At 36.7% G+C, this 15,581-nt stretch overlaps 1 protein-coding gene across 7 annotated transcripts in view; it reads left to right on the top strand.

Moving 5' to 3' along the window:
* LRRIQ1 (leucine rich repeats and IQ motif containing 1) overlaps positions 1-15,581 on the top strand; it is a 224,631-nt gene that overhangs the window by 118,047 nt on the left and 91,003 nt on the right. For all 7 annotated transcript variants that reach the window (XM_070788886.1, XM_070788891.1, XM_019960315.2 and 4 more), the window contains 3 exons: positions 13,923-14,012; positions 14,663-14,784; positions 15,307-15,402. In XM_070788886.1, coding sequence (XP_070644987.1) covers positions 13,923-14,012; positions 14,663-14,784; positions 15,307-15,402 — 308 coding nt within the window. The remainder of the gene's footprint in view (positions 1-13,922; positions 14,013-14,662; positions 14,785-15,306; positions 15,403-15,581) is intronic.

The raw sequence follows: 15,581 nt of genomic DNA on the forward strand, positions 1-15,581 counted from the left end.
ACTGCAGATGGTGACTGCAGCCATGAAATTAAAAGACGCTTACTCCTTGGAAGGAAAGTTATGACCAACCTAGATAGAATATTCAAAAGCAGAGACATTACTTTGCCAACAAAGGTCCATCTAGTCAAGGCTATGGTTTTTCCTGTAGTCATGTATGGATGTGAGAGTTGGACTGTGAAGAAGGCTGAGAGCCAAAGAATTGATGCTTTTGAACTGTGGTGTTGGAGAAGACTCTTGAGAGTCCCTTGGACTGCAAGGAGATCCAACCAGTCCATTCTGAAGGAGATCAGCCCTGGGATTTCTTTGGAAGGAATGATGCTGAAGCTGAAACTCCAGTACTTTGGCCACCTCATGTGAAGAGTTGACTCATTGGAAAAGACTGTGATACTGGGAGGGATTGGGGGCAAGAGGAGAAGGGAACAACAGAGGATGAGATGGCTGGATGGCATCACTGACTCGATGTACGTGAGTCTGGGTGAACTCTGGGAGTTGGTGATGGACAGGGAGGCCTGGCGTGCTGCGATTCATGGGGTCGCAAAGAGTCAGACATGACTGAGCGGCTGATCTGATCTGATCTAGTTCTTTTAATTTGCGTTTATCTCATAACTAATAATGTTAAATACCATTTCATTTGCTTTTTGGCCATTTGGATATGTACTTTTGTGATATGATCAAGTGTTGGTGTGCGTTTTTAAGTTCGGTTGTACATCTTTTTTCTTATTGACTTGTGGGAGTGCTTTTTATAATCTGAATACTATTCTGTTTTCTCTTGAAAAAACATTCTCTAAATTCTGAGATTTCCCTTTTTTTCTCTCTTTGTGGTTTATTTTGATGAACAGAATGTTTCTATTTTAAATTAAAAACAAAAGATTTTTGTTTTCATGACGTATAAGAAATCTTTGCTTATCAGCTCATTAAGATATTCTAAAAACTTTATTATCTTAACTTTCAGCATTTAAATCCGTGGTGCATCTTGAATTAAATTTTGCGTGCAATGTGAGTAGGGCGTCAAATTCTCCTCCAAAGATACACATTTGGTTGTCTCATTGACCCACAGCTATCTGTTGTATAGACCATACTTTTCACAAGAGATTCCAGTGGAAGCATTATTTACATTCAGGAAGCTGTGCATGGGTTCTCCTAATTTTCCTTGGCTTTCTGTTACAGTTTATCCTTATATCACTACTCTAATTACTACATAATTTATGGTAAACTTCATTATCTAGTCTTAAAAGTGCTCCGACTTTGTTGTTCTTCTTCAAGAAAGATCTACTCTGCTACTTTTTATCCATTTCATTTATGTACAGATTTTAGTACTAGCCTATCAATTTGCACAATAAATGTTCAAATTTTCTCTGAGATTGTAATAAATCTATAAGTCAATTTGGAAGAACTGATTTTTTTTAGAATATTGCATTTTTACATTCATGAACATAGAATAACAACCCTATTTAACTTAAAATCTCTGTCCACTATACTCTGTATTTTCTTCATAGTGTTATTGTACATTTTTTATTAGATTTACTTCTAGCTATTTGACATTTTCTGATATTATTTTGTTTTTGTATACCAACCTTATATCCAGTCACTTTCTGAAATCACTTACTTATCTCTCAAGTCTTTTGAATATTCTGTACCCACAATCATATCACCTGAGCATAATAATTTTTATTCTTCTTTTTTTTTTTTCCTAATTCGTATGCCTTTTGTTTATTTTTCTTGCTCTATTGTCCTGACTAGTACCTTCAGTACAATGTTAAATAGTGGTGATTTTAGAAGTCATCTTTTGCTAGTTCCTGGTCTCAGGGTAAAAGCTTCCACTACAAAGTCAGACGTTTAATATAGGTTTCTTTCAGAAACTCTATATTTGATTGGGTTAACCTCCTTAGCATCTCCTTACCTTTCCAAGAAGTTAATATATGATGATGATGTTGATGATTCTATACATGATTTGGCTTTTATCACTTTGCAGGCTTATGACATTGATTTACAAGCATTAAACCATGTATTCCTAGAACAAATTGACTTAGCTATAAAGTATTATTATTTTATATACCACTAAATTTGTTCTGCTAATATTTTTTTTTTTAGGATTTTTGCCTTTGTATTCAAGAAGATGCTATGCCTATAAATCTTTCTAGTAAAATTCTTTTCAGATTTTGATGTCAACATTGTGCCTATTTGATTAGGAAATGTTTCCTATGTTTCTTTTTTCTGAAAGAGTTTGATGTAAGATTGATGTTATTTGTTTCTTAAAAATTTGTCTTAGCACATCATCTTTTGGGGATAATGTTCCACGAGCACTTGAAGGTGCATTTTTTCAGGTGTTATGGCTACTAAAACCTCAATTCCTCCGTTTGATAGTTGTATTTTTAAAAATCTTTATTTTTAGTGATTTGGAGAGTTTTCTATAAGTTATTGACAGAAGAATGCTAAATCTCTTATTATAATTGTTTGTGTGTGTTTCCTGCTCAGTCATAGCCTACTCTTGGCTACCCCATGGACTGTTGCCCGCTAGATTCCGCTTTCTATGAGACTTACCAGGCAGGCATACTGGAGTGATTTGCCATTTCCTATTCCAGGGGGTCTTCCCAACCTAGGGATCGAACATGGGTGGGTTTCTCTAAGTTAAGTTTTTAGTTCTGTCAAACTTGACCTCATAGTTTGAGGATATGTATTAGGGCATACACATTTAGAACAGTTAAATCATTGTATAATTAACCCTTTTAAAATAATAAAATTTCACTCTTTAACTCTAGTTTCCCTCTTTACATATTGAAAATGGTTATAAAATTTTTTCTAAGAAAAATTAAGAGAGCATGGAATCTGATTTTATGATCAGAGAAGGCCTGCATAAGGTGAAATATTGATAAAGATGTGAAAATAAAGTGAAGGGATAACCATCAGATAATACTATACATGGCTAAGTGGTATGGAAATGAAAAAAGAAGGGATTTTTTTTAGTATACTAAAGGAACCCAAAATGCACAAGAAGTAGAATTGATGAGTGGGCTTCCTTGGTAGCTCAGCTGGTTAAGAATCCACCTGCAGTGCAGAAAACCCCTGTTCAATTCTTGGGTCAGGAAGATCCCCTGGAGAAGGGATAGGCTACCCACTCCAGTATTCATGGGCTTCCCTGGTGGCTCAGCTGGTAAAGAATCTGCTTGTAATGTGGGAGACCTGGGTTTGATCCCTGGGTTTGTAAGATCCCCGGAGGAGGGCATGGCAACCCACTCCTGTACTCTTGCTTGGAGAATCCCCATGGACAGAGGAGCCTGGCAGGCTACTCTCATGGGATTGCAGAGTTGGACACAACTGAGCAACTAAGCACAATACGGCACAGTACTGATTAGTGGTGGAGAATAACCTGAGATCAGGAAGAAACATAAAAATGATCAGGCAACAGTCCACATAAAGCCCATGATATGATTTCAAGAACTTTGAATTTTATTCAAATGTGATAGAAAATTATTACTTGGTTTTGAGCAAAGGAGTTAAATGTATTATTGTTTTAAATGGATAAATTTGTTTCTAATACAGAGATTATAGTTTAGGGGAGCTAAGAATTAAAGCTAAATACCAATTAGGAAGGTATTGTTACTTTTCTTTCCTTTGATAATTTTTACTGTTTTTTTTTTTTTTTTATTGCCATCACTTAATTTTCAAATAATCTTAACAACTTCAGATGACATAATCAAGTTATCAAAGTGTAACTGCTTTTTTTGTGTTGTTCTTTCTTTCTTTTACTTTCCTATATACAAATGCAAGACTTATCTAACCAGTCTTATCTAACCAGACTTATCTAACTTCCTTTTCATCTTATTTAGGTCATAACAGTAGTTCCTTTGGATTAAGTCTAAACTCTTCTTTAAGATATCCCAAAAGAGTTGTAGTCATCTATTCAAACTGATTTTTCACTCCCAGCCAACAAATACTGAATGCTTACATATGGTGGGCACCATGCTTGGTATCAGCATATGTACATAGACAGATATGACACGGTCCCTAGTCTAGAAGATATCGGAAATATATTTGAATTTTACAGTGAATTACAATTGCTATAAAAGAAGTGAATATAAAACTGTCTTAATAAATTTGCCTCAAACAAAAAGCCTGGATAAGTCTGCCATGAAGTTTTTATATTGGTTTGTTGCCTGTCTGAAATATTTGCATTTAACAAATGGTTAACCAAGGGTACACTGATAACCAAAATCAATTTATTTGGGTTTTTATTAAGCATGTGTGTGTGAATGCTCAGTCATGTCTGACTCTTTGCGACCCCATGGACTGAAGCCTGCTAGGCTCCTCTGTGCATGGAATTTTCCAGGCAGGAATACTGGAATGGGTTACAATTTCCTACTCCAGGGGATCTTCCTGACCCAGGGATTGAACCCACATCTCCTACGTTGGCAGGAGGGTCCTTTACCACTAGCGCCACCTGGGAAGCCCATCAATTCACTTCAATTCAGTCACTCGGTCATGTCTGACTCTTTGCAACCCCATAGACTGCAGCATGCCAGACTTCCCTGTCTGTCACCACCTCGCGGAGCTTGCTCAAGATGCCATCCAGCCATCTCATCCTCTGTTGTCGCCTTCTCCTCCTGCCTTCAGTCTTTCCAGGCATCAGGATCTTTTCTAATGAGTCAGGTGGCCAAATTATTGGAGCTTCAGTGTCAGCATTAGTAATGCCAATGAATATTCAGGATTGATTTCCTTTAGGATTGACTAGTTGGGTCTCTTTACATAAAGCCCATGCTGCTGCTGCTGCTAAGTCGCTTCAGTCGTGACTGACTCTGTGCAACCCCATAGAGGGCAGCCCACCAGGCTCCCCCATCCCTGGGATTCTCCAGGCAAGAACACTGGAGTGGGTTGCCATTTCCTTCTCCAATGCATGAAAGTGAAAAGTGAAAGTGAAAGTGAAGTCGCTCAGTCGTGTCTGACTCTTAGCAACCCCATGGACGCAGCCTACCAGGCTCCTCCGTCCATGGGATTTTCCAGGCAAGAGTTCTGGAGTGGGTGCCATTGCCTTCTCCAACATAAAGCCCATAGTTTGCCTTAAATTTTTAAATGCTGAAAAGTGAGGGATCTGAAATTTTTATCCTGCATGCAATCTAACAAGGTAGGCTGCCACACTTTCAAGGAGGCTGGCAGAAGAAATGAGACATGTATTACTTGTCAGGCAGCAGAAATGTCATGCTGATATTTATTCCCCTTTGCCCTCAAGTTCCATAGAGAAGAATTCCCCCTTGGGAATTGGGAGGCCTACGAAACCCTACATTTTATAAGGACTGCAAAAATCTGCTTGTTTTATGCTCTAGAGGAAGTCATTATTTTCTTACACCAGAACGCAAACAAATTTTGCCTCTGCACCACAAGAAGACACTCAGAAACTATATTTTCCAAGTCTGTTAGCTATAATATATTAACATCTTTGGAAAGATAGTCCAGAACAAAAGATGTCATAAATCACACAGAAGTGTTAAGAGACGTAAAGAAAGCTATCTCCCAACAATATGTACCCCTAGTATGTATGTGGCAGATTTTCTCACATATAGCCACTCCAATGGCCACTGTGAATAATATGACAGGGGCTAGGACAAAATTCATTAGGCTATCCTCATGATACATTTGATGATGGTTACCAGACTTCATTAAAGGTTACCCAGTTGTAACCTTTATGATGGAAGTAAACTCCAATGCTATGAAGAGCAATATTGGATAGAAACCTGGAATGTTAGGTCCATGAATCAAGGCAAACTGGAAGTGGTCAAACAGGAGATGGCAAGAGTGAACATTGACATTTTAGGAAACAGTGAACTAAAATGGACTGAAATGGGTGAAATTTAACACAGATGACCATTATATCTACTACTGTGGGCAAGAATCCCTTAGACTAAACAGAGTAGCCATCATAGTCAACAAAAGAGTCCAAAATGCAATACTTTGATGCAATTTGAAAAACAACAGAATGATCTCTGTTCATTTCCAAGGCAAACCATTCAATATCACAGTAATCCAAGTCTATGCCCTGACCAGTAATGCTGAAGAAGCTGAAATTGAATGGCTCTATGAAGACCTACAAGACCTTCTAGAACTAACACCCACAAAAGATGTCCTTTTCATTATAGGGGACTGGAATACAAAAGTAGGAAGTCAAGAAACACCTGGAGTAACAGGCAAATTTGCCTTGGAGTAAGAATGAAGCAGGGTAAAGGTTAATAGAGTTTTGGCAAGAGAATGCACTGGTCATAGCAAACACCCTCTTCCAACAACACAAGAAAAGACTCTACACATGGATATCACCAGATGTTCAATACCGAAATCAGACAGATTATATTCTTTGCAGCCAAAGAATAGAGAAGCTCTATAAAATCAGCAAAAACAGGACCAGAAGCTGACTGTGGCTCAGACCATGAACTCCTTATTGCCAAATCCAGACTTAAATTGAAGAAAGTAGGGGAAACCACTAGACCATTCAGGTATGACCGAAATCAAATCCCTTATGATTATACAGTGGAAGTGACAAATATATTCAAGGGATTAGATCTGTTAGACAGAGTGCCTGAAGAACTATGGATGGAGGTTGGTGATGTTCTCCAGGGGACAGGGATCAATACCATCCTGAAAAAAAATAAATGTAAAAAGGCAAAATGATTGTCTGATGAGGCCTTACAAATATCTGGAAATAGTAGAGAAGTGAAAAGCAAAGAATAAAAAGAAAGATATACTCATTTGAATGCAGAGTTCTAAAGAATAGCAAGGAAAGATAAGAAAGCCTTCCTCAGTGATCAATGCAAAGAAATAGAGGAACATAATAGAATGGGAAAGTCTAGAGATGTCTTCAAGAAAATTAGAGATACCAAGGGAACTTTTCATGCTAAGATGGGCATAATAAAGGACAGAAATTGTTTGGCCCTAACAGAAGCAGAAAATATTAAGAAGAGGTGGCAAGAATACACAGAAAAACTATGCAAAAAAGATTTTCGTGACCCAAATAATCACGATGGTGTGATCACTCACCTAGAGCCAGACATCCTGGAATGCGAAGTCAAGTGGGCCTTAGAAAGCATCACTATGAACAAAGCTAGTGGAGGTGATGGCATTCCAGTTGAGCTATTTCAAATCCTAAAAGATGATGCTGTTACAGTGCTGCACTCAATATACCAGCACATTTGGAAAACTCAGCAGTGGCCACAGGACTGGAAAAGATCAGTTTTCATTCCAATCCCAAAGAAAGGCAATGCCAAAGAATGCTCAAACTACTGCACAATTGTACTCATCTCACACGCTAGCAAAGTAATGCTCAAAATTCTCCAAGCCAGGCTTCAACAGTACATGAACCGTGAACTTCCAGATCTTTAAGCTCGATTTAGAAAATGCAGGGGAACCAGAGATCAAATTGCCCACATCTGTTGGATCATTGAAAAAGAAAGAGTTCCAGAAAAAAATATCTACTTCTGCTTTATTGACTATGCCAAATCTCTTGACTGTGTGGATCACAACGAACTGCAGAAAATTCTTAAAGTGATAGGAATACCAGACACCCTGACCTGCCTCCTGAGAAATCTGTATGCAGGTCAAGCTGCAACAGTTAGAACTGGATATGGAACAACTAACTGGTTGTACATCAACACTATATATTGTCACCCTGCTTATTTAACTAATATGCAGAATGCATCATGAGAAAAGCTGGACTGAATGAATCACAAGCTGGAATCAAGATTGCCAGGAGAAATATCAGTAACCTCCGATATGCAGATGACACCACCTTTATGGCAGAAAGTAAAGAACTAAAAAGCTTCTTGATGAAATTGAAAGAGGAGAGTTAAAAAGCTGTCTTAAAACTCAACATTTAAAAAACAAGGATCATGGCATCTGGTCCCATCACTTCATGGCAAATAGATAGGGAAACAATGCAAACAGTGACAGACTTTATTTTTGGGGCTCCAAAATCACTACAGATGGTGACTGCAGCCATGAAATTAAAAGACACTTGCTCCTTGGAAGAAAAGCTATGACCAACCTAGACAGTATTTTAAATACAGAGACACTACTTTGCCAACAAAGGCCTGTCTAGTCAAAGCTATGGTTTTTCCAGTAGTCATGTATGGATGTGAGAGTTGCACCATAAAGAAAGCTGAGTGCTTAAAAATTGATGCTTTTGAAATGTGGTTCAAAAGAAGACTCTTCAAGAGAAGACTCTTGAGAGTCCTTTGGACTACAAGGGGATCCAACCAGTCAATCCTAAAGGAAATCAGTCCTGAATATTCATTGGAAGGACTGATGCTGAAGCTGGAACTCTAATACTTTAGCCACCTGATGGGAAGAGCTGTATCACTGGGAAAGACTCTAATGCTGGGAAAGATTGAAGGCAGGAGGAGAAGGGGACGATAGAGGGTGAGATGACTAGATGGCATCACTGACTTGATGGACATGAGTTCAAGCAAGCTCCGAAAGTTGGTGATGGACAGGGAGGCCTGGCGTGCTGCAGTCCATGGGGTTGCAAAGAGTCGGACACGACTGAGCGACTGAAGTGAACTGAACCAGGCATTTCCTCTTTAAGCTTCTGCATTGAACTTCCTCTTGGACTTCAGCTTTATTCTAGATACAGCTGGAAGTCTTAGCTATTACACAGACTCTTTCTTGACCCTCAAAGAAGAATTCTAAGGCAATTCTGCCATGTAAAACAACCCTGGCCAGTGAACTGAGACTTACTTGAATGCTTTCAAGGCCATAGTGGTGTTTTCTTAAACATTTGCAGGTGAAATATGACCAGGACACCTTCCAGGTGGCATTTGTCCACACCATAGGAAGACTGATAATCCAGAGGTATTTTATGAGGGGGTGGAAGCAGGGACTGGTGCAAGATATGGGACCATCACCCAATATCATGATAGACTTAGGAAAATGACTGTCACAGTGTAGTCACAGACTCCTGGAAGGGGGTGGCAGGCCCAGCTCTGAGTTAAATTTAAGGTGTTTGCACAAGCTTGGGAGGGCCCCCAAAGGACATTTTTCTTATGGTGGGAGGTTTCAAGAGTAGTTCTGAAGGACAGAAGATCGTTAATGTCCTTCCCTTCCCTATACCTCTCAGAATCTGAGGTTTTCTTTTCAAAGATATGAGCAGTTCTCCTAGTTTAAGAAGTGATTCTAACTGCATTGTGTGTCCCACTTCAGTAGTTATAACTTTACATTTTTAATGTGATTAAAATGATTCTCTATTCACACCTAGACCTTTTGTCTGGAAGGGTTCAGAAGAGGAACAAGTGCATTTTTATAAAACTTAACCAGAATTAACTTTGTATACCCTAAGCCTCTTTTTGTCAGGCTTCATCCTAAGAATGTGTCAATCAAGCTGGCCTGGAACTTCCTATTAGGGAAAGAAATATATTCTATGCCTAGGAATGATCAAGAGAAAATCCTGAGCTGTCAATATATGTCTGTGTCATCCTCCATGTATTTTTGCATAATTATTACATAGGAAGTAGCTGCAAGGGTATGACCCCTTTCTGAGGACAGCCACATAACTGATTAAATTGCCTTATCTAGGCATGTGGACAGAAGGAAGTGAGAGTAGTGAACTCAGTCTATCAGATCATTGTTGAGTTAGCTTTTGTGATAAAAACCACATAACTGTCAGGCTCTAATGGTTCAGAAAACAGAAAAAATTATACAGATGAATTCCAAGGGCCATAGCTCTATGGCTGAAGTTAGTTAATAGATAACTGAAAAGGTATCAACATTGATATTGGAAGGGAGAGTTTAGAAAGTGTGTTTTGATATTCATAATGGGCCAAGTTTCCAAGAATTGTAAGGATTCTGAGGTGCAACGAAAGTTATCAAGAAGTGTTAGGATTATTTTGAAAATGGCATGAGTCAACTTGGGTAGAAGAGGAGGAAACTGCTGGGGCTCAGAGTCAGGGATTATAGAAGGAAAAAAAGATCAAGACATGGCTTTAGAATCTGTAGGATTTGTTCAACTCTAAGTAACCTGTGGCTTAGAGCAAGTCTGATTCTAGTTTCATATGTTAAATGAAAGGATTATACTAGTTGGCGTGAAAAAATTTAGATATACATACGCAAATAAGCAATGCAGGAGACCCCAGTTCAATTCCTGGGTTGGGAAGATCCGCTGGAGAAGGGGTAGGCTACCTACTTCAGTCTTCTTGGGCTTCCCTTGTGGCTCAGCTGGTAAAGAATCTGCCTGCAATATGGGAGACCTGGGTTTGATCCCTGGGTTGGGAAGATCCCCTGGAGAAGGGAAAGGCTACCCACTTCAGTATTCTGGCCTGAAGAATTCCATGGACTGTATAGAGTGGGACACAACTGAGTGAGTTTCACTTTCATTTTCATGCAAATAAGCATGAAGGTAACTCCCAGCTCTTCTGATAGCCTTATTTCATAGTCTTTCAAAGTTGGATTATAGGGTAAAAATTTCTTCTCTGATAAAAAGTCCAATGTATGTATATTCAAATGTTGTGAATGCATGATTGCAAATTTATCTGAATTCAACTTTATGTTTTTCTGTTTCCCTGGTTTTATTTGTCCTCACATGTGTGTTTAATTCTATCCAGTTTTATCATGATATTATCACGTGTAGACTCATGTATCCACCACCACAATCAGGATACAAAATAGTTCCATCATTATAAGAATCCATCATGTTGCCCCTCTAGCCTCAGCCACCTCCCCAGTCCAGTATCTTGCCATTGGCAACCATTCATCTGTCCTCCATTTCTATAATGTTGTCATGTCAAGAATGTTATATAAATGAGTCATGCAATTTGTAACATTTGCGGATTGTTTTTTTCACTCATCTTAATTCCCTTGAAAGTCTTCCAAGTTGTGTGTGTCCATGCTGTGCTCTGCTTAGTGGGTCAGTCGTGTCCTACCCTTTGTGATGCCATGGACAGTGGCCTGCCAGGCTCCTCTGTCCATGGGATTCTTCAGGCAAGAATACTGGAGTGGGTAACCATTCCCTTCTTCCAGGGGATCTTCCCAAACCAGGGATCGAACCTGGGCCTCCTGCACTGCAGACAGATTCTTTACTGTCTGATCTACCATATTACACTTATTTTTTTAAGTAGATAAATTTAGATTTTTAGTTGGAATTTCAATATCAAACTCTCAAAAATTAATAGAACAAATAGGCAGAAAAGTAGAAGGATATATTAGACCTGAAAATCACTGTGAAGTGACTTAACTTAATTCAGATTATACAATGTTCACACAACAGCAAAATACAAATTCTATTAAAGTTCCCATAAACCAGGAGACATGAACAATTTTATTTTTAATATGTAAATAAATTTTGATTTAGTCTTCTAATAAACAGAAAGCTTTCCAAATTCTCAGTTGTAAATTAAGGAATATCTGAGCAGAAGGTTTTCTTAAGCAATAAATGAAATTTGTATATGCCCAGCAGGAAGAAAGACATATTAATATACATTTTTAAACAGTAGCATATTTATAAGTATGACCAATTCCTCCTGATGTTTTGAGTTTTTTTTCCTCAACATACTAGATACTATCATGTATATTTGATATTAATAAGCTTGAACTGGTATAAATCAGTAGTCTTGCTAACATTTTTGTTTGAGATTATATAATTACCAAGTATCTTTAGCATTTTATATTGCACCTTCTATTTATGTCTCTAAAATTTTTAAAAGACTAAAGTTAAAGAATTATTCTAGAATCTTAAAAATGTCTGTCACCTTATATTAAACAAAATAATAAAAGCTATTTTCAAATTTTTCTACACTTTTAGGTATTAATAGAACTAAAAATTTCCCCAAACTTTATGTAGCTTTTCCAAGGAAGAAACGTCTCTATGGTATCATCTATATGATATAGCCACTCACCTCTTTGTACCTCTGTGATCAGAAGCAACAAAGGTCAATCACATATCTCCAATATTTGGAAGACAGCATCCTCATTGTCTGCCCTGACCACTGCAAGCTATATGCAACATACTCCTAAAACACATGAATGACTGCCTGCCTCGGGGCTGGGGAATGGAAATGGGTAGCTGTTGCTGTGCTAAGAATTGATAATGACCAAAATTAACCATTTTCCCCAGGGCATTACAAGCCCTCAGTAGACTCTAGACTTCTAAAATGGTTATACTGGACAGATTCTGTGGGTTCAGTTGTGTAGGTTGGGAGACAGTTTCCTGGTGCTACCTAATCCACCATGATCCCAGAATCCTCTGGCATTTTGCCTTTTGTAGTATTGTCTCCACATCTCTTCATTTTAGCAGTTTTACAGAATAAGAATATTAATTTAACGATAACTGATATGTCTCGGACCTTGATCTTTCCTGGGATAGACCGAAATTTTCCTTGAATTGTCATACAGAATAAATATTTAAAAAACCTCAGCCACGCGTACTGCTTGCAATTTTGCATTTAGTAGCCCCTCTTATGGAGAAGGCAATGGCACCCCACTCCAGTACTCTTGCCTGGAAAATCCCATGGATGGAGGAGCCTGGAAGGCTGCAATCCATGGGGTTGCTAAGAGTCGGACACAACTGAGCGACTTCACTTTCACTCTTCACTTTCATGCATTGGAGAAGGAAATGGCAACCCACTCCAGTGTTCTTGCCTGGAGAATCCCAGGGACGGGGAAGCCTGGTGGGCTGCCGTCTATGGGGTCACACAGAGTCGGACACGACTGAAGTGACTTAGCAGTAGCAGCAGCAGCCCCTCTTAAGTCAGATATATATTCTTAAACCAGGTATAACAAGCATATAACTGTGACATATGTGTTAATAATCTCTTCCCAGGTGGAATTGAACAATGTACTGGTGCACAAGTGTGTTCTTTTTACATAGATATTCAGTTAACATAAATTTGATTAGATTTCCTAAGACTGAATGCTGTAAGCAATGGTCTGCCATTGCACTGCTGGTCTGTAGTCCGGATGTCTTAGTCTTGCCTTTCCAATGGTCTTTCAAGAGACAGTCAAGAAACACTGAAGCTATATAAATGGAAAATTGAATTTAAGTCTTAGTTTATAGTCATTCCAGTTTTTAAAACATAAATATGTTTGATCATTTTAGAAACTTTTAAAAATCAAGCTCATTGGTATTATGACCATCCTTTTTCCTTAAAGATTTTTTAAAAATTATAGAACCAAAGAATATTATTTAAGCCATATTAGATAAGCCAAGCAAATAAAATTTAGATAATGATATCCTAATTTTTTTATGATATCCTAAATTATACAATACTAGTGTAACTAGCACAGTTCCATTGTAGAAAGATAAAAAGTTTGAAAATTACCTAAATGGAATAAAAATCTTATAAGATGAAGAGTGAAGTGACAAAATCATTTCAAATTTTATATTTTTATCATTCAAACCTTTGAATTAGAGAATATAATATCAGGAACCATGTTCCATATATTGCCACAAAATTCTTTTTTTTCCATATATCCAGAAAATTTGTGAAATTTTGAACTAAAATTAAGTAAAAGCTAACTTACAGATAGTATTTTCAGAAAAAGTGATACTAATATGTTAAAATAATATACATTTTAAATAGTGAGGATTGCTGGAAAATATTATAATTTGCATAATAAAAAGTTAAACGATTATGTCCTTCAGTTACATCTAGAGTTGGCTCAGAGTCCTAGTTCTCAAACAGTTTAATACACTGAACAATCTGTACTTCTCATTTTTTAGAACATGTGAGTACTCAAGGTTTTACTTTATTCTACTTGGGGATGAAAAATTTTATCCCATTTTTTTAGAATGTTTGCATTAAACAGATTCATAACGAGAGCAAGTAGCAAATTTTCCTCTAAGTAGAAATGCTGATATACTTTCTTAACATTGGTAGTGTGTAAGACAGTTTAAAAGAATCTTTATAAAAGTTATGCAAACTAAATTATGTACATTAATGTTATTATTTGTTCAGGCTGCCTTAGAGAAGGAATGGCTTGCTTTAGATTCCGCCCGCTTCCCTTCACAAACACTGCTTCTTCCAAACCAGCTGCACTGGCCAAAGGTAACATGTCATGGAAATCTCTTAGTGCTCGATCTTTGCTCATTTCTTAAGGTTGTGCTATGCTGCAGTGATTAATAATACAATTTATTGACTTGAAAAACACAATTACTTTTAGAAGCCTCTGACTTCCTCCTCATCCCCAGATGTAATTTTTCATGTAGCTTTTCTTTCATTTGCTCCTAATTTTTTTTCTTTATTTTGGATTTCTTTCAACACTTTATTTCACAGTAGCAAAAAAAAAAAAAATATATATATGATATGCTTCAGCTGCATAAAATCACTAGTTGACAGCACTTTAGAAATACAAAAATATGCATTAAAAGGGCAACAGCTGAAGATTCTCAGTCAGAGGTCAATGAACTGTAATATCTGTTATTTATTTGATAATCTTTGAAGTTTTTGTTTTCTGAATTTTTAAATGATCTTTTCAATTAATCATTTTGTATATGCAAACTATACAAAAAGTATACCTCTCACCACAGCAAGAAAGGACATTTGTATGTCTAGTCTATAAATTTCATTTTATTACAATTTTTAATTTTTATATGTTTTTCTTAAACTACTCAGTAATATGTATGTAAAGTAATACAATATAAATGTTAGATTTTTTTCAATTTATTTTATATGTATGTACATTTTTTTCTGGCAAGTTCTCTGGAATCTTAAAATATGATGATACTTCACTTAATTTACCAAGTCATCCAGCTCAAGCATGGCTATGTAATGAGAAAGAAAATGTGCTTTCATCAGAACACACACAATTTAATAGCAGGTAAGCTAAATCGCTCTTTTAGAGGATCAACCTTTAATGAATGACAAGGATATTATACTCCTTAAAAAAATTGTAAGATTATGAAAATATGTATGAATTTGCTTGTTTAGAACATGGCAGAGCATTTGTATTAAAAATTTAATGATTTTATGGAGTTTTCAGTGTAAGAAAAATGTGTGATATATATTCATTAAAGCAAATCCAAAGTATCAGTGAAATAATATTATTAACTATTGTATACAAATGGACTTTTAAATACTGCTATATAGGTAGAGATAAGAATTAGAATAAAAATTCCAATGTTGTTTCTTTCAACAATAGGATTGAAATATGCTTCAAGTAATTGAAATGTAAACATTTTAAATTAATGGCTGACTTTTATTACTTTTCCAGATAAAGTTTTTTCTGTAACTTAAATATATTTTATTTCCAAGTGTGAGACAACATAAACAGCTTGTGGTTTTAAAAAGTGCTGATATACTTGTGTTGATTCAGTCAAGTGTGGTTTTGTCCTATTGCTAGATCAGAAAATAGAACTTTATCCAGACTACCTGAAGCAAAGACCAGCAGAAAGAGTCTGCTAAAGTCTGAAAAAGAAGAAAAAATTTCAGAAGAATGGTATGTAGTTCATTTAACCCTAACATATTAAGAAATTTAGATACTTTAAATATTCAAAACAGGTATTTTTCAAGATTTCAAGAATATCTTTATTAGTTTTTAAGAAACTATACCTCTGTTAAATTTAGATTCTTAAATGGGAATTCAAATTTGTTTTGGTATGATATAATTCAGATATG

This window comes from Bos indicus, chromosome 5 (genome assembly GCF_029378745.1).
Source record: "Bos indicus isolate NIAB-ARS_2022 breed Sahiwal x Tharparkar chromosome 5, NIAB-ARS_B.indTharparkar_mat_pri_1.0, whole genome shotgun sequence".
In the NCBI taxonomy this organism is placed as follows: Eukaryota; Metazoa; Chordata; class Mammalia; order Artiodactyla; family Bovidae; genus Bos; species Bos indicus.